The 25324-nt window shown below is 45.2% G+C and overlaps 1 protein-coding gene across 1 annotated transcript in view; it reads left to right on the top strand.

Moving 5' to 3' along the window:
- Window positions 1-294: 294 nt before the first annotated feature.
- Window positions 295-25324, top strand: part of LOC130473011 (zinc finger protein 420-like) — a 29017-nt gene continuing 3987 nt past the window's right edge. Inside the window, exons 1-6 of the mRNA XM_056844530.1 lie at window positions 295-885; window positions 1673-2329; window positions 10555-10681; window positions 10885-10974; window positions 14016-14419; window positions 14507-14897. Of these exons, the coding sequence (XP_056700508.1) occupies window positions 295-885; window positions 1673-2329; window positions 10555-10681; window positions 10885-10974; window positions 14016-14419; window positions 14507-14897 (2260 nt within the window). The remainder of the gene's footprint in view (window positions 886-1672; window positions 2330-10554; window positions 10682-10884; window positions 10975-14015; window positions 14420-14506; window positions 14898-25324) is intronic.

Raw genomic sequence — 25324 nt, 5'->3', positions numbered from 1 at the left:
GCTGACACTGGGCTAATCACAGTTCTCTTAGAGCTCTCTCAGACTCACCAACCTCACAGGGTGTCTGTTGTGGGGAAGGGAAGGTGATTGTAAGCTGTTTTGATTCTTCCTTAAGGGGTAGAGAAAGTCGGCATATAAAAACCAACTCTTCATCATTGGGTGGAATGATTGTTTGAAAAAGTCGTTGGTGGGGCGGGAAGAGGATTCTTTGATTTGTACTTTTTGTGGTAGCCATTTTGAGACCATAGGATCTCCATTTGGATTCCAGTTTCAGGACCAGTCGACAGAAGTACGATGGAGCTGGAGGAAGTTCTGGTGGCGGCGCTGCAGGTTATCGTTCTGTGTCTGAGAAGCTCCCTCGTTCTCTCTTGCGCTTACATGCGTCGAATGTGTGAGAGAAACCGGTCTTTATCCCTAGCGACCCAAAGGTCAAGGACAAGATGGAGAGTGCTACATGGCAACGCAGCTCGGTACTCGCGTCGGGCACGTGTGTATTGGTACGCCCTAGCGGGCGTGCCTGTGACCCATCATTCTTGGGTTTACCCAAGGCGTACAGACTGGTGGGAGAAGTTCATGCTTGGATTCTGTAGCGACGAGCAGTGGCTGCGCAATTTCCGGATGACAGAGCAAACATTTTCTGAAATTGTATCAGCGTTAAGAGGACGGCTCCTGCGGAAGAGGACCGTCATGCGTGAGCCGGTTCCGGTGGAGAAACGCGTAGCGATTGGCATCTGGTACCTGGCCAACAAGAGTACCTACAGGAAGGCCCAGGAGAAGTTTGGTGTTGGAATGTCTACGGTCGGGGAGGCAGTCTTCGATGTCTGTTTCGCTTTGGAAATAGAGCTGTACCGCAAGACTGTTTGCCTGGGTCCCGATGTTGCTAAGGTTAACCCCCCCTTTTTAAAAATGATGATTTTTTATTGATAGCGTAGTCCTGCCCTAGTGACTTTCACCACGAGGTTCAATGCTAAGTGGATCGTTAGTGTTGCTGTGGGGAGCTAGCGTGGTGTAGTGGTTTGAAGTGATGGACTCTGATATGGAGAACCAGGTTTGATTCCCCACTCCTCCACATAAGTGGCGGAGGCTAATCTGGTGAACTGGATTTGTTTCCCCACTCCTCCACACGAAGCCAGCTGGGTGACCTTGGGCTAGTCACGCTCTCTCAGCCTCACCTACCTCACAGGGTGTCTGATGTGGGGAGGGGAAGGTGCCAAGTTGTTATCTGTTGCCCCAGAAGGTCGGACCAGAAACAACGGGTTGAAATTAAATCAAAAGAGTTTCCACCAGTTAGAGCGGTTTCTCAGTGGAACAGACTTCCTCGGGAGGTGGTAAGCTCTCCTTCCCTGGAGGTTTTTAAGAACAGGTTAGATGGCCGTCTGTCAGCAATGCTGATTCTATAACCTTAAGCAGATGATGAGAGGGAGAGCATCTTGGCCATCTTCTGTGCATGTAGTGGGGGTCACTGGGGGTGTGGGGGGGAGGTAGTTGTGAATTTCCTGCATTGTGCAGGGGGTTGGGCTAAATGACCCTGGTGGTCCCTTCCAACTCTATGATTGCAAGCCATTTTGATTCTCCCTTAAGTGGTAGAGAAAGTTGGCCTATAAAAACAAACTCTTTTTCTTCAAACTTTATGCCATTATTGTGTGTAACGGTATGCTCACTGTCCTTTCAGATAATGGATGGATTCAGTCGCCTGGGGTTTCCTCACTGCATTGGCGCCATAGATGGAATATACCTGCCAATTATTTCCAAGGGGATGAAGATCGACATCCTGGTGCAGGGGACTGTGGACCACACTGGGCGGTTCATTAACGTAGAGGTGGGGATGGACGGAAGGGGCTGCGACGCTTTTGTCTTTTGCAAGTCTGCACTCTGCACGGCCATGGATGCCGGAGAGTATATCCCAGGGAACCCTACCCTCCATCTTGAAGGGCTCTTGGTTCCTCCACTCATAGTGGCAGATGGAGCATACCCTATGAGGCGGTGGCTGATGAAGCCGTTCGGCCGAAGCAGAGACAGGCGCAAGAGGAATTTTGACGATGCCTTGTATCGGGCACGAAATGTGGCGGAGTGTGCCTTTGCCCGGCTGAAGGATCGTTGGAGATGCCTTTCTGTGCGCCTCAGTGTGAAGAACGTGGCATCCATGGTCAGAGCCTGTGTCGTCCTGCACAATATCTGTGAGGAAAAGGGGCATCCATTATTGCAGGAAGACTCTGAGCAGGTCCCTTCCCTGGCAGACCTCTTGCGCTCCGCACCCACTGTGGGGGGCACTCAGGCTTCTGTGGCGAATGACCTAAATGACATGTGCCATTTAGACGAGGGAAAAGCTGTAAGAGAAGTGATAGCCAACTTCATGGTTGCAAACCCCTGGTGCTGAAAGCATGTGTGTATGACCTTTAGCCTTCTGTGTGTAACACGTCACATCAATACAAACTTTACTTTTCTTGAGAGATTTATCTGTAGGCCATTTGATAACTGTCCAGGTTTGCAGGGCAGGGGATTCGAACACAACCTGCACAGAAACCAAGACCTGGGAGGTTGCCAAGGGGAGGCAGAGGGTGGAGGTTGGGTTGCCAGGTCCCTCTTCTCCAACTGTGGGAAGTTTTTGGGGCGGAGCCTGAGGAGGGTGGGGTTTGGGGAGGGACTTCAATGCCATAGAGTCCCATTGCCAGAGCTGCCATTTTCTCCAGGTGAACTGATCTCTATCAGCTGGAGATCAGTTGTAATAGTAGGAGATCTCCAGCTAGTACCTGGAGGTTGGCAGCACTAGGTGGAGGTGACACACTACTGCTAGTTCTGTTTTAAAAATAAAAAAGAGGTTGCACGGGACATGGAGGAGGGGGAAGGTGTGTGTGTGTGTGGGGTGACTCCAACATTAAAGTTTTTTTCACCAGGGTTTTTACATTTTTGGTATCAAGTGTTGGGGGGTCCCTTTTGTCTAGCGAGGCTGCTTGCTTTGTCATGGATGGGTTTGTGGGTGGGTTAGATTCCCTAACAGTAAAGGTAACTCCAGCATGGTGATCTGTGTGACTCCAGTACCCATGTTCTGCAAAAGGGACATGGGGAGAAAACAGTGGTTTGGGTGACAGTAAATGAAGAAATCGGCCTTGAATTGAAGCTGTGCCCTATTGCTGCACCTCAGAACTGATGCAACCGTTGGAACATATCCATTTCAGTTCCCAGAATTCCTTGGTGGTCTGCAGGCTTATATCAAAAAGTAATGGTCAGGGGTAAAGGAATACGATTCTCTCTCCCCTTCCTTGAGAGTAAATCCCCTTGGTCTCTGTTGCGCTCAGTTCCAAACAAGCACACGGAGAAGGTTGCAGTAATTATTGTAGATTGGAGTCGAGATCAATGAGAACTCCAGGCCCCGACTCTAGTCACAAGCTCACCACAAGAAATATCGGTGTCCCACCCTGAACCCAGAATGTTGCGCAGTGTGTGCGAAGTGGACTAACAGCAGTTCCTCCGCGGAGTGTGCGGATGGGATGCTCCAAAGCTTGCCCGGGCATCTCCTTTAAATGCAATACTTTGAGACAACCGATAGTGAATTTTAAGAAAAAGTTTAATTGGGATTGAGAAAGAAGGGGTGGGTAAAAAGAAGCAAAAGAAATATTACAACTCTCTCGCATCTCGATTTCTGCATTCTAACTCTCCTAAGAGTAGTAATCCATTAGAGGTCAGGTTCTTGTCAGCCCGGAAAGCCTACCCAACCCTGGAACCTCTGGACTCGAAGCAACCCATATTTACTTTTGTAATTGATTGCTGCTATCTCTTAAGCCTCATGGCTGTGTTCAGTCTAGGGTTGCTAGATCCCTTTTCACCACCGGTGGGAGGTTTTTGGGGCGGAGCCTGAGGAGGGGGGTTTGGGGAGGGGAGGGACTTCAATGCCAGAGAGTCCAATGGCCAAAGCTGCCGTTTTCTCCAGGTGAACTGATCTGTCGACTGGAGATCAGTTTTAATAGTAGTAGATCTCCAGCTAGTACCTGGAGTTTGGCAACCCTAGTTCAGTCTCTGGTGGGCTGTCTCATGGCAAATCACCCCCCCCCCAAACAAGTTTGCTTAATTTCTTCATAAGAAATTAATGAATAATAATATCCCTATTATGAATCCCTATTATGTGGCAACTCTAGTAGTTGTTATTGGCTCGCTTCTGGGCTCCTTTCAAGACGTTGGGTCTTATCTCTTTAAGCATTCCTGGCCTAGAACCCACAAGCCTCAGAGACCCATACAAACCCAATCAATGCCAATATCCTGTAACATGGCCCCAGTTCAGTGAGAGGATATCTGGGGCAGAGGAGCAGCCTCTTTACCATATAGCTCTGGAACAACCTTCCAGTGAGGTTTCAAACCCGTTCTGGTGTTGTGGCTGATTTAAGAGGATGTGAAACTTTCAGAAAGTTGATGGCTACTGTATGGACGGCATGTTGTGGTTTTATATCGCTGACTGTTTGTATTCTACTGTATTTACTATAGGGTTGCCAACCTCCAGGTGCTAATCAAATATACGCAGCCACTATGGCTAAGAAAATAATAACAAAAACCAACGACACCGTTATGTTCTCATAGCATTATATAATGGTCATTTGTTGCATCACAAATGCCTAAATAACATATGAGGTTGCAATCTGTTGCACCTAAGATTCAGCGTGCAACCTTTACTCACGTGCAATCACAACACAGTAAGTACTCAACAGTTCAACACAATACAAAAAACTTTGTTATGTCACCAAATAACTATGACAACAAGACAGGATTCCGGTATATTCTCCTGTTTCAAAATATTTCCTCAGTTGTTTGACACAAAAAGTCCCTTCAAATGCTGTCTTCTTTTCTCTGGCTGCTGCTTTTCCAGAGGTTTTTCTGGTTGCCGCTTGTATAGCTTCAGCGGTTCCAATTGTTTCCTTTTTATAAGGTGAGTATATAGGTTGTATACTCCAGCGATGTTCTTATTCTAATTATTAAAAAATATATATCACAAAATTTGTGTCATTGGTTAATAATCTATCCACATACATGCAATATCCCCTGCCATATTTATTAGAAATGACTCACCAATAGTTTCTCATCGCCTATTTTGGAGGTTACTCGTGTTGGATACATTCATGATTAACACCCCGTTTTTTAAGAGGATAGATAGCAGTGTGGTGCAGCAGTTAAGAGTTTCAGGCTAGGCTCTGAGAGACACAGGTTTGAATCCTCACTCTGCTGTAGAAGCTCAGTAAGTGACTGGGTGAAAACGCATGGTTGCTTTAGCCTCCTTTATTCTTTTACTCATGACGACCCTATGAACGAAAGTCCTCCAAAATGTCCTATCTTTGACAGCCTTGCTCAGATCTTGCAAACTGAAGGCTGTGGCTTCCTTTATTGAGTCCATCCATCTCTTGTTGGGTCTTCCTCTTTTCCTGCTGCCCTCAACTTTTCCTAGCATGACTGTCTTTTCCAGTGACTCTTGTCGTCTCATGACGTGACCAAAATACGACAGCCTCAGTTTAGTCATTTTAGCTTCTAGGGTCAGTTCAGGCTTGATTTGATCTATAACCCACTGATTTGTTTTTTTGGCAGTCCACGGAATCCGTAACCCTCTCCCCCAACACCACATTTCAAAGGAATCTATTTTCTTCCTATCAGCTTTCTTCGCTGTCCAGCTTTCACACCCATACATAGTAATAGGGAATACAATGGCATGGATTAATCTAGTCTTGGTGGCCAGTGACACATCCTTACACTTCAAAATCTTTTCTAGCTCCTTCATGGCTGCCCTTCCCAGTCTCAATCTCCTTCTGATTTCTTGGCTGCAGTCTCCCTTTTGGTTGATGGTGGAGCCAAGGAATAGAAAGTCTTGAACAATTTCCGTTTCCTCATTGTCAACCTTAAAGTTGTGTAATTCTCCTGTAGTCATTTTGTTTTCTTGATGTTCAGCTGTAGTCCTGCTTTGGCCCTTTCTCTTTTAACTTTCAGATCCCAAGCAAAATTCAAGACCAGCTGGGGAAATATTGCTCAAAAACAGAAAGCTACCTTGTTAGTGGGAAAACTTGGTGCTTAGAGGGAATTACAAACCCCTTACGGGCTAAACTGCACAATAGGCTCCTCTGCTCTCTCTCTTTTTTTAAATTTTCTTTTTCTTATTAAGTCACATACAATTTCAATATTGTCATCTTCAAAGTTACATAAAATAAAACAATTTCAAACTAATCAGCCTTATCAGTATTGACTTTTTCTGACTTCCCCTCACCCCTCCTCTATTAGTATCTATATAATCCCCTCTGCATTTGTTTTCTAATTCATTGTATCATTTTGATAAACTACATATCATCCTATATTCTTTAATTATTAAATACGTCATCCTTTCAACATTAATCAATTGAATTAGATTAAGTCATAGCCTTTAACATTTCCCATATTTAATTTGTTTTTACAATATGTTATCCATGCCTCCCATTCTCTCATATTCTTCATTGTCTTTTTGATTTACTAAAGCAGTAAGTTCAGCCATTTCTGCTAGTTCAAACATTTTATTAATCCAGTCATTCTTGTCTGGTATCTCAGACATTTTCCATTTAGCTGCGTAGACCATTCTTGCAGCAGTGGTGGCATATCTCAAGAAAGTTCTTTGCGTCAAGATATGTTCTGGTATCATACTTAACAGCATCATCTCCGGTGTTTTGGGGATATCTCGCTGTAAAACTAGTCTTCGTTCATTGTAAATCATATCCCCAAAGGCTCCTCTGCTCTCCAAGGGAAAGCCTCTTAAAAGGAAAACAGGTGCACAGTTCCAGAAGGCAAGAAAAAGTTAGAGAAGGATTCCAGTTTAAATCTACATTCAAACCACATGGTGCCTTCCCATGTTCAAATTCACAGGGCGGGGGATAATGGGGGGGGGAATCCTCCTTGTGTTATTTTTTTCCCGGAGAGCTCTATAAAAACCCTACAGACACAGCAAACGACCAGAAGGCGCACAGGACAAAAAGGATTTTTAGGCACCTGGGTCCTGGGGGGGCGGGGCTTACAAGCCCGGCTCCAACTCCCGCAGAACTTTTGTCCAAAGTTTCTTCTGCGATGCTCCGCCCCTTTTTTAGTTTTCGCCCAATGCTCGAGCCCCCTCCGGCCTCCGGTCCCGCCTCTAACCAGGTGTCTCCTCTCCGCGTGGCTGAGCGAAGAGAGGCGGGTGGGCTCCTCTTTTCCTCGGAAGGAAACGTGCCAGGTTGGACCTGCTCCAGGTAAGCCCTTCTCCCTCTCCCGAACAGGTGGCAGTACTGGGATCTGCCTTTCCTGCGTGGTTGCAACGGGCGTAGCCGAGGAATGGGTTGTCTGCTTTGGGAAATAGCAGACTCAAGGGACTGTGCCGGTGGAGGAAAAAGGATCTGGGAAAATGGGCTACAATGTTCCCAGTTGGGCTTCAGTTGCCACGTGGGTCCGTGCAAACCTCTGCAGACTGACCGCAGAACAAGCCCGTTGCAATCAATGCATTTTAGCCTGGAGTCACTGTGCAGGGTGTTAATAGGACTGCTGCGTTTTCCCTTTGCTCTGTCTTTGGGCAAAAACGCAGGGTGGCTTTATCCTCCTTTAATCCCTGTTTTAACCAGAATCCAACGCACGTTAGGCGAAAACGCATGGGTTCGATCCTGGCTGAATCCTGGCTGGAACAGGGATTAAAGGAGGATAAGGCGACCGTGCGTTTTTGCCCTTTGAATGTTCGCCGCGAAGAAGTCTTTTTGTGAACTACTTTTATTTATTTTTTTCAAATGGCCGGCCTCCGTTTTTGGCTGGTTCTTCCCAGCGGGCCGTGGCTGGATCTGAATCTTAGCAATGCCCCGTACCCGTTTAAATCGATGCCTTGTTTTCTCCCTCCCTTTGTTTTTCAATAACCAGCCTGATAAAGTCTTCGGGAGACCTTGAAAGCTGGCATGTGTGTCTGTGTAGCGTTAGCCATAAAAGGAGAGGGGTAGCACTGACCCACTGGCCATTTTTGCATGGTCAGTTTTGATGCTCCCTCAATGCTCTTTTTTCAATGCAATTTTAAAAATGACTTTTCACGGTCCCCACGCAAAAGGAGAAGTTCCACTCCCCCCCACTCGCCTGCTCCTTTTTTCCTGTTTGCAAAGCCATTAGCATATGCATAGCTAAATCACCTCTGTTGTTTTGCATTGTTCCTTAAGGGGGATTCTTCGCAGCAAACACCAGAGGTTGTGTTAAATGGGCTCTTTTGCTTCACAGTCCCTTCTGGAATGATGGTTCAGCATGCAAAATTCAAAAAAATATGCGAGGCACTTCAGCCTGGAACGCGCTGCTAATTACTATGCAAAAATGGCCATAGTTTTATGTCATTTAAAATCAAAAACAAATGGCCGTCTAGCCTCTGCTTTAAAAACTGCCAGGGAAGGCGAGCTCACCACCTCCCGAAGAAGCCGGTTCCACTGAGGAACCGCTCTTAACTGTTAGAAAATTCTTCCTAATGTTTAGATGGATACTCTTTTGATTTTACTTCAACCTGATCTTTTCAAAACCGATCTTTTGAATTTGCACGCCACCTTTCATCTCTCTGTAGGGCACTCAAGGTGTGGGGCAGAATTGTAAAAACAGTTTGAGGCTTTTTTTTAAGACCATGGACTTGTACATATGGCTTGGTTGTACAAAGCCCTTCTCCCTCTCCCGAACAGGGGGCAGTATTGGGATCTGCCTTTCCTGCGTGGTTGCATAGGCGAGGAATGGGTTGTCTGCTTTGGGAAATGGCAGACTCAAGGGAAAAAGGATCTGGGGAAATACGCTACAATGTTTGCAGCTGGGCTTCAGTTGCCACGTGGGTCCGTGCAAACCTCTGCAGACTGACCGCAGCCCGTTGAAATCAATGCATTTTAGCCTGGAGTTACTGTGCAGGGTGTTAATAGGACTGCTGCGTTTTCCCTTTGCTCTGTCTTTAAATGTTCGCCGCAGAGAAGCCTACTTTTATATATTTTTTTTCAAATGGCCGGCCTCCGTTTTTGGCTGGTTCTTCCCAGCGTGCCGTGGCTGGATCTGAATCTTAGCAATGCCCCGTACCCGTTTAAACCGATGCCTTGTTTTCTCCCTCCCTTTGTTTTTCAATAACCAGCCTGATAAAGCCTTCGGGAGACCTTGAAAGCTGGCATGTGCGTCTATGTAGCGTTAGCCATAAAAGAGGGGCAGCACTGACCCACTGGCCGTTTTTGCATGATTAGTTTTGATGCTTCCTCAATGCTCTTTTAATGCAACTTAAAAAATATCTTTTCACGGTCCCGACGCAAAAGGAGAAGTTCCACTCCCCCCACTCGCCTGCTCCTTTGTTCCTGTTTGCAAAGCCATTAGCATATGCATAGCTAACGCACCTCTGTTGTTTTGCATTGTTCCTTAAGGGGGATTTTTCGCAGCAAACACCAGAGGTTGTATTAAATGGGCTCTTTTGCTTCACAGTCCCTTCTGGAATGATGGTTCAGCGTGCAAAATTCAAAAAAATATGTGAGGCACTTCAGCCTGGAATGCGCTGCTAACTACCATGCAAAAATGGCCATAGTTTTATGTCATTTAAAATCAAAAACCCATTGGAATGCAACAGCTCATTCGCTGTTCAACAGCATGCTAAACAGACATCGGCTGTTCTAAAATGCACAAATATCCATTCTAATGGAGTTTCAAAATACTGACTGAATAGGCTTTATGTTGATTATGAAATCAGAACAAAATCAGAGTTGGAAGGGACCACCAGGGTCATCTAGTCCAAGCCCCTGCACAATGCAGGACATTCACAGCCACCTCCCCCCCCACCCCCTGTGACCCCTACTCCATGCCCAGAAGATGGCCAAGATGCCCTCCCTCTCGTAATCAGCCTAAGGTCATAGAATCAGCATTGCTGACAGATGGCCATCTAGCCTCTGCTTTAAAAACTGCCAGGGAAGGCGAGCTCACCACCTCCCGAAGAAGCCGGTTCCACTGAGGAACCGCTCTTAACTGTTAGAAAATTCTTCCTAATGTTTAGATGGATACTCTTTTGATTTTACTTCAACCTGATCTTTTCAAAACCGATCTTTTGAATTTGCACGCCACCTTTCATCTCTCTGTAGGGCACTCAAGGTGTGGGGCAGAATTGTAAAAATGGTTCGAGGTTTTTTTTTAAGACCGTGGACTTGTACATATGGCTTGGTTGTACAAAGGCTTTGTGAACGGATATATTTTGTTAGTATATTTGTAAGGTGGTTGTATGAACAGGTTCCCTGTTGCTCCCAGATGGGAAAAGGAAGTTTAAATGGGAAATGTGATGGTAAGGGGGAAATCTTCCCAATACATTTGTCTTCCCTCACAGCAGAAAGAGATTGCTGAGGGGATCCTGTTTGCGGAGGAGTAAGAATCAAGTCATGGAGATGAGAAAGGAAGGGACTGGGTCGCCCTTTCTTTATCAAGTTAGCCTTTCAGCTGGCACAAGATGTCCAACTGAGGTAGGCTGTGAACTCCACTTTCTTTTTTCACTTGAAGTGTTGCAAGAACAAAATAATCCCTACTTGGACCTGTCTGTTGTTAGTGAATGCTCCTCCCTTCTTTCAGGGCCCCATATCCTTTGAGGAGGTGGCTGTGTATTTCACGGAGGAGGAGTGGGCTCTCCTGGATCCTGATCAGAGAGCTCTTTACAGGGAAGTGATGCTGGAGAACAATGAGATTGTGGCCTTTCTGGGTAAGCAAGCAGTTGGCTTGCGGGAGAAAAGCCCCGAGTCATTTTGTGAAAATACTAAGAATTCCCTGGAAGATATCCCTCTGTGTTCCTTATCTCTCTTCCCCCCAAAATGCATCCTATTAAGTTTCTTGGAGGATGGATGATTGTTAGATAGTTGCAAAGCCCTAAATAATCACTTTCTCTTCCTTATCTTTTCAAAAAAGGATCTTGGTTCTGCAAACCTGACCTCATTTCTAGGTTGGAAGAAGTGAAGGAGATGTTTGCCCAATATTCTGAGGACATGAGCTCAACAGGTATTTTCTGTGATACTTCACAGTGGATAGCCGTGTTTGTCTGCAGTAGTAAAAAAGGCAAGACTCCAGTAGCACCTTAAAGACTAACAAAAATATTTTCTGGTAGGGTATGAGCTTTCGTAAGCCACAGCTCACTTCTTCAGATACAGCTAGAATGTGAAGCCATCTGTCTTGAAGTAGAGTGAATTCAGACAAGCATTAGTATGTAAATGTTAACAGTATGTAAATGTGAATAGCAGGCGTGATGGGATTAGGTGTGATATGCAGAAGAGTCTGTGATGTCCAGGGGAGAGATGGGTGTAGAGAAATCAGCATTGGTAATGAGCCATGAATGCAAGGTCTTTATGCAGCCCAGGTAAATGCATTGACTTTAGTTTGAATATCAATAATTCTCAATTTTTTTCCACCAAGAGTACATTAATCAGTCTTCCTCTGGGAATTCCTGGCAGCCATCTCTGCAGCTTCATCACATCCCTTCGTGTCTGGATCTAGGATTGCCAGGCCAGCAACCAGTGGGAGGGTTGGAAGTGGGGCGGGGGATTGACGGTGGCTATGTCACCTCCAGGGAAACTGGGAAGTAACTTAGGGTAACTCTAGGAATCACTGGAAATGCTATGAAAAACCGTAGAGTTTCAGGTAATTTCTACAGTTGCCCTATGTCACTTCCTCAGCACCCAGCCAATGTCTGTCTTTTTATGCATAAAAGATTTTCTGCCACCATTGGTTGGTGAGGCAGCAAGCAAACTTGGGACCTTCTGCCAACAAAGCTGCTGGCGGGAGGCTTCCTACTGTAGTGACAGGCCTTGTCTGGGTCTGAAATATAAAATGGATCTATGTTCCTCTTGATAGTACCGAGGACCCTTCTCCATTTAACCTCCTCCTCAAGGTTATAGTGAGCATAAAATGCTGAGAGGAAGAATTGTATATGTGGCCCTGAGCTTCTGAGAGGACGGGCTTAATTAAAATAATAATATGAAGTATTATAGACACTGCTGTAGTGTCCATAAGGAGTGCCAACCTGGCTGTTTTCATCAGAGTAGATAAAAAGGATAATTTTGTATGCAGTATGCAGTGTGGTCGTCATTCCTCGACCTTCCTGAGCTACAGAAGGCCTCTTTTTCATATCTTAGTGGCCTCATTTCACTGTTCTGTTGATCTCCTTGGGAAAGAGATAGAAGAGGAATGTCCTAGTGCTGTCTAAACATTTCACACTAGCAGCAGGTCCTTCTAAAATTAGCAAAAAGTGATGCCTCGGTAGAGAGGATTGTAACCGGGGGCCTCAAGGGTTGAGCTGGAAATTATAATATCTAATACAATACTTATATTTATTATATAGTGTTCACAATAGATTTGTTAAAAATGCTAGGCCTGGAATACAGGCTACATATATTAAAAACCACCAGTGTAAACAGTTACAAAAAAGTCCAGCCCAGCTGATGATACACTTATTATAAATGAACAATACAAGGCCAAACGCGTTTTGGCCTCTTGGGTCTTCCTCAGTGGTCAAATATACAAAATATTATTAAAAACACATCTGAAAATGCACCTTACAGGGTATTACATATGAAATTTAAAAAACCTTAAGAGGAGGGAGGCGAAAAAAAGCCTGATTAATGTGACAAATATAATTGCTATAACCAGCATTTTTGAAATTCTTTTGAAAAAGAAACCATATATACCTTATCTCTTGTGTGGCCAGATGTAAACTAATAACATCAACCATGGGTCTTGCAGCAGGGTAACTTGCTCACACAAGTTTTGTCTAGAAGACAAAAATGTCCTTAGGCTAAATTATACCATAGATTAAATATTAACACCCCCCCCCCGAAGGGATAAGAATCAATAACCAAATGGACCTAACCTGGTATAAAATTGTCAGTGTTTCCGGATGTGTGTAACATCAATCAGTGACTAAATCTATTAGCATCCACACACTGATTAGGTCATCGATTATATAGAACAAAATATTGATGCAGTACCTCTAACGTGATACAGTTTGCAAGGAGGAGAAGGAGGAAGAAAGAAAAAAAATTGGAATGGAAACTTTAAAATGTTAATCTGGAAACCACAAGCCTGGTCATGCACAGCAAGTCCAATTTGCTGACTCGTTTAAACCTGGAGGTGTCAGTATTTGCAGATGATGAATCCCAAACAATTCTCTTTTCTGTAAGCATCTTTATATATGTGGAAGGTCCAGCAGAACATTCAGTCTTCTTAGTTTTATACAGCTCTTGTGCTCACTGATTCTTACTTTGACAGGTCTGTGAGCCATTCCAACATATATCAAATTACAGGGAGTCTAAATAACATAAATCACCCCCTTTCAATTACAGTTGTAGAACACTTTTCTGTTCGAAGTCTTGGTATTACATTAGTTCTAAAATGATCTTTTAGTTTCTGCACTCCCACACATCCTGCAGTGGCCACATGCAAAAAAAAAAAAAAAAAACCTTTTGGTGATGTCCTCGCCCTCCCACTAGTATTATCTGTTAATTATCTGCTAACAGAGCAAGAAAAATCTTCTACACATAAGTGTGAATGGCTGCTTCAGTTCTACCGTCTGGATCTGTAAATCCTTCGGAAAAGGCCAGTGAAGCTTCCCTCTGCCTTCACCTGGTGGCAGGGAAGTGTGGCTTTTGCCAATTTCCCTGTGGGAAAAGTGGCAGGATTAGGAAGACACTTGTGTGCATCAGGAAGGAGGAAAGTAGAGAATGAAAGGCAAGTGTTGTTCTGCAAGAGGCAGCTTCTGCGTTGATGGTTTCCCTCTAGTCAGACATGAAATCCAAATGTAGATAGTCTTTTTTCTCTTTTTCTGTAACATGTACAGGAAGGAAACAATGCTTTTTTCTTGGATCTGGAGAGTAATTATCCCCCCCACCCTCGCAGCTCTGCTCCCTACTTTTTCCCTTCTAAAATGTCTTGGCTGCTAATGAGTGGTTATAGAGGCTTCTGCAGCCCTATGAGAATTCTACATTCAGAACTCTTTTTTATGGTTGTTCCTCAGGGCTCTTATTAGGTTTTTCTTTGATTTCTTGTAGGAGAAGAAAGAAAACCAAGTGGATTCTTCCTGGGAAACAAAGAGGATTTGGCAGCTGAAGAAAAAAAAGCTGGGAATCAAGAAAGTCCAAAGAGTAGGCAGAGAAGGAAGAATGAAGGAAGCAGTCAGAGCGGAAAACTTACTTTTCACCAAAGGATTTACACTAGGGAGGAACCACATAAATGTTTGGAGTGCGGGAAGAGCTTCACGCGCAAGAACAAGCTAATTGAGCACCATAGGATTCACACTGGGGAAAAACCATACACATGCTTGGAGTGTGGAAAGAGCTTCAGTAGGAATGACAAGCTAGCTTGTCATCATCGGTTACACACAGGGGAGAAACCATATAAATGCTTGGAGTGTGGAAAGAGCTTCACTGCAAAAAGCAATCTTACTAGTCACCAAATGATTCATATGGAGGAGAAACCATACGAATGCTGTTTGGACTGTGGAAAAAGTTTCAGTCACAGATCAAGCCTTAGTCGGCACCACAGAATGCATACAGGGGAGAAACCGTATGAATGCCTGGAGTGTGGAAAGAGTTTCTGTAACAGAAAAAGCCTTACTTATCACCAAAGAATGCATACAGGGCAGAAACCATATAACTGTTTGGACTGTGGAAAGAGTTTCAGTCACAGTTCAAGCCTTAGTCAGCACCACAGAATACATACAGGGGAGAAACGATATAACTGTTTGGACTGTGGAAAGAGTTTCAGTCAAGGTTCAACCCTTAGTCAGCACCACAGAACGCATACAGGGGAGAAACCATATAACTGTTTGGACTGTGGAAAGAGTTTCAGTCGACGTTCAAGCCTTAGTCAGCACCACAGAACGCATACAGGGGAGAAACTATATAAGTGCATGGAATGTGGAAAGAGCTTCAGTACAGGCCGAACCCTCAGTTCGCATCAAAGGGTTCACGCTGGGGATAAACCATGTAAACAAAGCTTTCACCAACCATAGAGCTGTCACAGCTGCTGTCCTTTGACATTCCTATGTCAGAAAATCCACACGAAGGCTAAGATAATAAGGAAGAGTTGTGTAATGAATCAGGCCTGATTCTACAATTGGGGAAACAAACGGAAGAGTGAATAGGTTTTCTGTGGAAATGTGAACAGGCACATTAGCTATAAACATATCAGTGACCATATTTGTTATAGTTATAGTTAATGGAACCATAAGAACTAATTGAGAAGGGATTTGACAGTGATGAATGAAACTGATATTCTTTGTTTTCTGCGTTTTCTTGCTGTTAATATTGTAATAATGGTAAAATTCACAGTAAAGAAAATGGGGAAAGTATCAACAGGGTCAGTTTTTTTGCTGTTTTTAGAATCCTAGAATCATAGAGTTGGAAGGGACCACCAGGGTCATCTAGTCCAACCCCCTGCCCAATGCAGGAAATTAACAACCACCTCCCCCACACATCCCCAGTGATCCCAACCCTCCCCCCACCATGCAGGATCCCACAATCAAAGCACTCCTGACAGATGGCCATCCAGCCTCTGCTTAAAGACCTCCAAAAACGGGGATTCCACCTTCAAGTTGAACTGACAGGGAAAGGGATGGAATCATAGAATCATAGAGTTGGAAGGGACCACCAGGGCCATCAAGTCCAACCCCCTGCACAATGCAGGAAATTCACAACTACTTCCCCCCTCCACACCCCTAGTGAGCAGAAGATGGCTAAGATGCCCTCCCTCTCATCATCTGCCTAAGGTCACAGAATCAGCATTGCTGACAGATGGCCATCTAACCTCTTCTTTAAAACCTCCAGGGAAGGAGAGCTTACCACTTCCCGAGGAAGCCGGTTCCACTGAGGAACCACTCTCACTGTTAGAAAATTCTTCCTAATGTCCACACGGAAACTCTTTTGATTTAATTTCAACCCGTTGGTTCTGGTCCGACCTTCTTGAGCAACAGAAAACAACTCGGCACCCTCCTCTATATGACAGCCCTTCAAGTACTTGAACATGGTTATATCTCCTCTCAGTCTTCTCTTCAGGCTTAACATTCCCAGCTCCTTCAACCTTTCCTCATAGGACTTGGTCTCCAGACCCCTCACCATCTTTGTTGCCCTTCTCTGGACACGTTCCAGCTTGTCTACATGTTTCTTAAAGTGTGGTGCCCAAACCTGAACACAGTACTCTAGTTGAGGTCTAACCAGAGCAGAGTAAAGCGATACCATCACTTTGCGTGATCTGGACACTATACTTCTGTTGATGCAGCCCAAGACTGCATTTGCCTTTTTAGTTACAGCATCACACTGCTGACTCATGTTCAGTGTTTGGTCTACTAAGACTCCAAGATCCTTTTCACACACACTACTGCTCAAACAAGTCTCCCCCATCCTATAATTACGGTATGCATTTGATTTTTCCTACCTAAATGCAGAACTTTACATTTGTCTTTGTTGAAGTGCATTTTATTAGTTCTAGTCCAGAGATTGAGAGAGATTGGTTGATTGAGAGAGATTGGTTGTGGAGGGGGAGAATTGTTAATGTTGCTCTTGCCATTTGTTTCCCCTTTTCATTATTAGCACTGGTTACGCAGCCTGCCCCAATTCACTCTCACACAGAACCTTCTCTGAAGGGAGGGACTTCCCATTTTTTAAAAAAAGGTAAAGGTCCCCTGTGCAAGCACCGGGTCATTCCTGACCCATGGGGTGACGTCACATCCTGACATTTACTAGACAGACTTTGTTTACGGGGTGGTTTGCCAGTGCCTTCCCCAGTCATCTTCTCTTTACCCCCAGCCAGCTGGGTCCTCATTTGACCTGCCTCAGAAGGATGAGTCAACCTTGAGCTGGCTACCTGAAACCAACTTTTGTTGGGATCGAACTCAGGTTGTTAGCAGAGCTTTTGACTGCAGTACTGCAGCTTACCACTCTGCGCCACCTGAAATTGCTGACAGAATTATAATTGCCATTTTGGCGTGAAAAATAAAGGCTGCAATTCTCCCTTCCCTTCTTTGTGAGTAAATCCCCTTGGGTCTCAGTAGTGCTCATTTCCAAGCAAGCATTTGGGGGAGAACATTGCAGTAGTGATTGTAGATGGCTTTGAGGATCAGGCTTGGGCTTGTGTTGATTGTGGTGCTGGGGAAGGCGAGGGTGTTGTTCTTATCTGGTCAAGTTCCACACACACCCAGAGCAGAGACAGATGAGGTTTCTGGTGAAGGGATAAAGCCTGGGCTTCATGTGCAATAAGTGAGGGCTTCATGGATTGCAGGTCCTAGCCCAGCATGGAGCAAAAAGCAGAGCTGCAGTCCCAGAGAAATAAAACGGCATTGCAAGCACCTTCCAGCCAAAGAACTCTACTCTGACCCACTGTCTCTCCCTTGCATGTTCAGTTTTGGCATATGGAAGTTTCCAGCAGGGCAGAGCTGGGGGAGGAAGAGCACCCAAAACTGGCTGCTGGGCCAGTCATCAGTGCTGCCAGGGTTTCACAGAGTAAAGCAAAAAGGGTGAAGGAGCAGTGTAATCCCAGGCAAGTCTTCTCAGAAGTAAATGCTTTTATAGTCAGTGGGGCTTACTCCTGGGTAAGGGTGTAAGGGATTGAAGAGGGGGACCTTAACAAAAAGCTTTCACATACACAGCCTGAACCTCTTGGTTTTGAGCTCCAAAACGTCAGCTGCAAACTTTTAGCCTCTCTCTAATTGTTAATGGTTGCTTAGAAAGAGGAACATTTCAATTTAAACAGTCCAGTTGCACCTTAAGAGCCAAAACAACCTATTCCAATATAAGCCTCAGATGCATGGCATGTATGTCCAAAGCAGTTATACTTTTACTCAGAATTCAAGCACCATAAAAAAGCAAAGGGTGGAGTGGGGAACTAGGCATATCTTCTCTCCACCCCCCCCCCAAAAAAAAACTGCCTGGGGAGGGTATAGCATGAAGCTGCTGACTTGGGAATCACTAGAAGTTTTCATCCTGTTTCCACCCCCAACAATAAAAACAACAGGGGTTTGGGCTTTTTATCTGACTTTTAAGCAAATCCTGGGTCCCCATCTGTAACAGCATCCCTGAGGAATGGTCTCAGTGTATTTCTGAGTTTGCCCTGACCTGGATGGCCCAGGCTAGCCTGATCTCATCAGATCTCAGAAGCTAAGCAGGGTCGGCCCTGGTTAGTATTTGGATGGGAGACCACCAAGGAATGCCAGGGTTGCTGTGCAGAGGAAGGCACTGGCAAACCACCTGTGTTAGTCTCTTGCCATGAAAACCCCCATAAGGGGTCACCATAAGTCAGCTGCGACTTGACGGCACTTTACACATTGGAACATATCCATTTCAGTTCCCAGAATTCCTTGGTGGTCTGCAGGCTTGTATCAAAAAGCAATGGTCAGGGGTAAAGGAATATGATTCTCTCTCCCCTTCCTTGAGAGTAAATCCCCTTGGTCTCTGTGGCGCTCAGTTCCAAACAAGCACATGGAGAAGGTCACAGTAATTATTGTAGATTGGAGTCGAGATCAGTGAGAACTCCAGGCCCCGACTCTAGTCACAAGCTCACCACAAGACATATCGGTGTCCCACCCTGAACCCAGAATGTTGCGCAGTGTGTGCAGAGTGGACTAACAGCAGTTCCTCTGTGGAGTGTGCGGATGGGATGCTCCAAAGCTTGCCCAGTCATCTCCTTTAAGTGCAATACTTTGAGACAACCGATAGTGAATTTTAAGAAAAAGTTTAGTTGGGATTGAGAAAGAAGGGGTGGGTAAAAAGAAGCAAAAGAAATATTACAACCCTCTCGCATCTCGACTTCTGCATTCTAACTCTCCTAAGAGTAGTAACCCATTAGAGGTCAGGCTCTTGTCAGCCCGGAAAGCGTACCCAACCCTGGAACCTCTGGACTCGAAGCAACCCATATTTACTTTTGCAATTGATTGCTGCTATCTCTTAAGCCTCATGGCTGTGTTCAGTCTAGGGTTGCTAGATCCCTTTTCACCACCGGTGGGAGGTTTTTGGGGCGGAGCCTGAGGAGGGGGGTTTGGGGAGGGGAGGGACTTCAATGCCAGAGAGTCCAATGGCCAAAGCTGCCGTTTTCTCCAGGTGAACTGATCTGTCGACTGGAGATCAGTTTTAATAGTAGTAGATCTCCAGCTAGTACCTGGAGTTTGGCAACCCTAGTTCAGTCTCTGGTGGGCTGTCTCATGGCAAATCACCCCCCCCCAAACAAGTTTGCTTAATTTCTTCATAAGAAATTAATGAATAATAATATCCCTATTATGAATCCCTATTATGTGGCAACTCTAGTAGTTGTTATTGGCTCGCTTCTGGGCTCCTTTCAAGACGTTGGGTCTTATCTCTTTAAGCATTCCTGGCCTAGAACCCACAAGCCTCAGAGACCCATACAAACCCAATCAATGCCAATATCCTGTAACATGGCCCCAGTTCAGTGAGAGGATATCTGGGGCAGAGGAGCAGCCTCTTTACCATATAGCTCTGGAACAACCTTCCAGTGAGGTTTCAAACCCGTTCTGGTGTTGTAGCTGTCTGATTTAAGAGGATGTGAAACTTTCAGAAAGCTGATGGCTACTGTATGGACGGCATCTTGTGGTTTTATATCGCTGTTTGTATTCTACTGTATTTACTATAGGGTTGCCAACCTCCAGGTGCTAATCAAATATACGCAGCCACTATGGCTAAGAAAATAATAACAAAAACCAACGACACTGTTATGTTCTCATAGCATTATATAATGGTCATTTGTTGCATCACAAATGCCTAAATAACATATGAGGTTGCAATCTGTTGCACCTAAGATTCAGCGTGCAACCTTTACTCACGTGCAATCACAACACAGTAAGTACTCAACAGTTCAACACAATACAAAAAACTTTGTTATGTCACCAAATAACTACGACAACAAGACAGGATTCCGGTATATTCTCCTGTTTCAAAATATTTCCTCAGTTGTTTGACACAAGAAGTCCATTTAAATGCTGTCTTTTCTCTGGCTGCTGCTTTTCCAGCGGTTTTTCTGGTTGCCGCTTGTATAGCTTCAGCGGTTCCAATTGTTTCCTTTCTATAAGGTGAGTATATAGGTTGTATACTCCAGCAATGTTCTTATTCTAATTATTAAAAAAATATATATCACAAAATTTGTGTCGTTGGTTAATTATCTATTCACATACATGCAATATCCCCTGCCATATTTATTAGAAATGACTCACAAACAGTTTCTCATCGCCTATCACAACAGACTCTTTTGGAGGTTACTCCTTCAGTTGCATCGTGGTGGATACATTCATGATTAACACCGCGTTTTTTAAGAGGATAGATAGCAGTGTGGTGCAGCAGTTAGAGTTTCAGGCTAGGCTCTGAGAGATTTGAATCCTCACTCTGCCGTAGAAGCTCAGTGAGTGACTTTGGGTGAAAAAGCATGGTTGCTTTAGCCTCCTTTATTCCCTGTTGCAGCCAGGATTCAGCCGGGATGGAACACGTGTTTTTGCCAAACGAGCGTTTGATCCTGGCTGAATCAGGGAATAAAGGAGGCTCAAGCGACCGTGCGTTTTCTCCCTTTGGGCCAGTCACAGCAACTCAGCCTTATCTACCTCAAAGGGTGGTTGTGAAGATAAAATGGAGGAGAGGAGAATAATATGTGTGTGTGTGTGTAAAGTGCCGTCAAGTCGCAGCTGACTTATGGCGACCCCTTTTGGGGTTTTCATGGCAAGAGACTAACAGAGGTGGTTTGCAAGTGCCTTCCTCTGCACAGCAGCCCTGGTATTCCTTGGTGGTCTCCCATCCAAATACTAACCAGGGCTGACCCTGCTTAGCTTCTGAGATCTGACAAGATCAAGATCAGGCTAGCCTGGGCCATCCAGATCAAGGCGAGAATAATGTAAGCTGCCTTTAGTTCCCCATTGGGGAGAAAAATGGATTGTGTATGAAGTACATAATAAATAGAACTGCAGATGTGGAGCAGATAAAAAATAGGTAGGAAAGAGTGAAATAAGCAGGGAAAGGATAGAACAATATTTGTATAGATATCAAGCAAAATTCAAGACCTGCTGGGGAAATATTGCTCAAAAATAGAGAAAGCTGCCTCGTTATTAGTGGGAAAACTTGGTGCTTAGAGGGAATTACAATCCCCTTGCGGGCTGAACTGAACCCCTCTCCAAGGGAAAGCCTCTTAAAAGGAAAACAGGTGCACAGTTCCAAAAGGCAAGAAAAAGTGACAGAGAAGGGAGTCCAGTTTAAATCTTCATTTAAACCACATAGTGCCTCCCCATGTTCAAATTCACAGGGTGGGGGGCAACGGGGGGGGGAAACCTCGCCTTGCGTTATTTTTTCCTGTAGAGCTCTATCAAAACCCTACAGACACAGCAAACAACCAGAAGGCGCACAGGGCAAAAAGGATTTTTAGGCACCTGGGTCCTGGGGGGCGGGGCTTGCAAGCCTGGCTCCAACTCCCGCAGAACTTTTGTCCAAAGTTTCTTCTGCGATGCTCCGCCCCTTTTTTAGTTTTCGCCCAATCGTCGAGCCCCCTCCGGCTTCCAGTCCCGCCTCTAACCAGGTGTGTGCCCTCCGCGTGGCTGAGCGAAGAGAGGCGGGCGGGCTCCTCTGTTCCTCGGAGGGAAACGTGCCAGGTTGGACCTGCTCCAGGTAAGCCCTTCTCCCTCTCCCGAACAGGGGGCAGTATTGGGATCTGCCTTTCCTGCGTGGTTGCATAGGCGAGGAATGGGTTGTCTGCTTTGGGAAATGGCAGACTCAAGGGAAAAAGGATCTGGGGAAATACGCTACAATGTTTGCAGCTGGGCTTCAGTTGCCACGTGGGTCCGTGCAAACCTCTGCAGACTGACCGCAGCCCGTTGAAATCAATGCATTTTAGTCTGGAGTTACTGTGCAGGGTGTTAATAGGACTGCTGCGTTTTCCCTTTGCTCTGTCTTTAAATGTTCGCCGCAGAGAAGCCTACTTTTATATATTTTTTTTCAAATGGCCGGCCTCCGTTTTTGGCTGGTTCTTCCCAGCGTGCCGTGGCTGGATCTGAATCTTAGCAATGCCCCGTACCCGTTTAAACCGATGCCTTGTTTTCTCCCTCCCTTTGTTTTTCAATAACCAGCCTGATAAAGCCTTCGGGAGACCTTGAAAGCTGGCATGTGCGTCTATGTAGCGTTAGCCATAAAAGAGGGGCAGCACTGACCCACTGGCCGTTTTTGCATGATTAGTTTTGATGCTTCCTCAATGCTCTTTTAATGCAACTTAAAAAATATCTTTTCACGGTCCCGACGCAAAAGGAGAAGTTCCACTCCCCCCACTCGCCTGCTCCTTTGTTCCTGTTTGCAAAGCCATTAGCATATGCATAGCTAACGCACCTCTGTTGTTTTGCATTGTTCCTTAAGGGGGATTTTTCGCAGCAAACACCAGAGGTTGTATTAAATGGGCTCTTTTGCTTCACAGTCCCTTCTGGAATGATGGTTCAGCGTGCAAAATTCAAAAAAATATGTGAGGCACTTCAGCCTGGAATGCGCTGCTAACTACCATGCAAAAATGGCCATAGTTTTATGTCATTTAAAATCAAAAACCCATTGGAATGCAACAGCTCATTCGCTGTTCAACAGCATGCTAAACAGACATCGGCTGTTCTAAAATGCACAAATATCCATTCTAATGGAGTTTCAAAATACTGACTGAATAGGCTTTATGTTGATTATGAAATCAGAACAAAATCAGAGTTGGAAGGGACCACCAGGGTCATCTAGTCCAAGCCCCTGCACAATGCAGGACATTCACAGCCACCTCCCCCCCCACCCCCTGTGACCCCTACTCCATGCCCAGAAGATGGCCAAGATGCCCTCCCTCTCGTAATCAGCCTAAGGTCATAGAATCAGCATTGCTGACAGATGGCCATCTAGCCTCTGCTTTAAAAACTGCCAGGGAAGGCGAGCTCACCACCTCCCGAAGAAGCCGGTTCCACTGAGGAACCGCTCTTAACTGTTAGAAAATTCTTCCTAATGTTTAGATGGATACTCTTTTGATTTTACTTCAACCTGATCTTTTCAAAACCGATCTTTTGAATTTGCACGCCACCTTTCATCTCTCTGTAGGGCACTCAAGGTGTGGGGCAGAATTGTAAAAACAGTTCGAGGCTTTTTTTTAAGACCATGGACTTGTACATATGGCTTGGTTGTACAAAGCCCTTCTCCCTCTCCCGAACAGGGGGCAGTATTGGGATCTGCCTTTCCTGCGTGGTTGCATAGGCGAGGAATGGGTTGTCTGCTTTGGGAAATGGCAGACTCAAGGGAAAAAGGATCTGGGGAAATACGCTACAATGTTTGCAGCTGGGCTTCAGTTGCCACGTGGGTCCGTGCAAACCTCTGCAGACTGACCGCAGCCCGTTGAAATCAATGCATTTTAGTCTGGAGTTACTGTGCAGGGTGTTAATAGGACTGCTGCGTTTTCCCTTTGCTCTGTCTTTAAATGTTCGCCGCAGAGAAGCCTACTTTTATATATTTTTTTTCAAATGGCCGGCCTCCGTTTTTGGCTGGTTCTTCCCAGCGTGCCGTGGCTGGATCTGAATCTTAGCAATGCCCCGTACCCGTTTAAACCGATGCCTTGTTTTCTCCCTCCCTTTGTTTTTCAATAACCAGCCTGATAAAGCCTTCGGGAGACCTTGAAAGCTGGCATGTGCGTCTATGTAGCGTTAGCCATAAAAGAGGGGCAGCACTGACCCACTGGCCGTTTTTGCATGATTAGTTTTGATGCTTCCTCAATGCTCTTTTAATGCAACTTAAAAAATATCTTTTCACGGTCCCGACGCAAAAGGAGAAGTTCCACTCCCCCCACTCGCCTGCTCCTTTGTTCCTGTTTGCAAAGCCATTAGCATATGCATAGCTAACGCACCTCTGTTGTTTTGCATTGTTCCTTAAGGGGGATTTTTCGCAGCAAACACCAGAGGTTGTATTAAATGGGCTCTTTTGCTTCACAGTCCCTTCTGGAATGATGGTTCAGCGTGCAAAATTCAAAAAAATATGTGAGGCACTTCAGCCTGGAATGCGCTGCTAACTACCATGCAAAAATGGCCATAGTTTTATGTCATTTAAAATCAAAAACCCATTGGAATGCAACAGCTCATTCGCTGTTCAACAGCATGCTAAACAGACATCGGCTGTTCTAAAATGCACAAATATCCATTCTAATGGAGTTTCAAAATACTGACTGAATAGGCTTTATGTTGATTATGAAATCAGAACAAAATCAGAGTTGGAAGGGACCACCAGGGTCATCTAGTCCAAGCCCCTGCACAATGCAGGACATTCACAGCCACCTCCCCCCCCACCCCCTGTGACCCCTACTCCATGCCCAGAAGATGGCCAAGATGCCCTCCCTCTCGTAATCAGCCTAAGGTCATAGAATCAGCATTGCTGACAGATGGCCATCTAGCCTCTGCTTTAAAAACTGCCAGGGAAGGCGAGCTCACCACCTCCCGAAGAAGCCGGTTCCACTGAGGAACCGCTCTTAACTGTTAGAAAATTCTTCCTAATGTTTAGATGGATACTCTTTTGATTTTACTTCAACCTGATCTTTTCAAAACCGATCTTTTGAATTTGCACGCCACCTTTCATCTCTCTGTAGGGCACTCAAGGTGTGGGGCAGAATTGTAAAAATGGTTCGAGGTTTTTTTTTAAGACCGTGGACTTGTACATATGGCTTGGTTGTACAAAGGCTTTGTGAACGGATATATTTTGTTAGTATATTTGTAAGGTGGTTGTATGAACAGGTTCCCTGTTGCTCCCAGATGGGAAAAGGAAGTTTAAATGGGAAATGTGATGGTAAGGGGGAAATCTTCCCAATACATTTGTCTTCCCTCACAGCAGAAAGAGATTGCTGAGGGGATCCTGTTTGCGGAGGAGTAAGAATCAAGTCATGGAGATGAGAAAGGAAGGGACTGGGTCGCCCTTTCTTTATCAAGTTAGCCTTTCAGCTGGCACAAGATGTCCAACTGAGGTAGGCTGTGAACTCCACTTTCTTTTTTCACTTGAAGTGTTGCAAGAACAAAATAATCCCTACTTGGACCTGTCTGTTGTTAGTGAATGCTCCTCCCTTCTTTCAGGGCCCCATATCCTTTGAGGAGGTGGCTGTGTATTTCACGGAGGAGGAGTGGGCTCTCCTGGATCCTGATCAGAGAGCTCTTTACAGGGAAGTGATGCTGGAGAACAATGAGATTGTGGCCTTTCTGGGTAAGCAAGCAGTTGGCTTGCGGGAGAAAAGCCCCGAGTCATTTTGTGAAAATACTAAGAATTCCCTGGAAGATATCCCTCTGTGTTCCTTATCTCTCTTCCCCCCAAAATGCATCCTATTAAGTTTCTTGGAGGAT

This window comes from Euleptes europaea, chromosome 1, assembly GCF_029931775.1.
Source record: "Euleptes europaea isolate rEulEur1 chromosome 1, rEulEur1.hap1, whole genome shotgun sequence".
Classification (NCBI taxonomy): Eukaryota; Metazoa; Chordata; class Lepidosauria; order Squamata; family Sphaerodactylidae; genus Euleptes; species Euleptes europaea.
The sequence above is the reverse complement of the archived record's forward strand: the minus strand, read 5'-3'. Positions and strand labels throughout refer to the sequence as shown.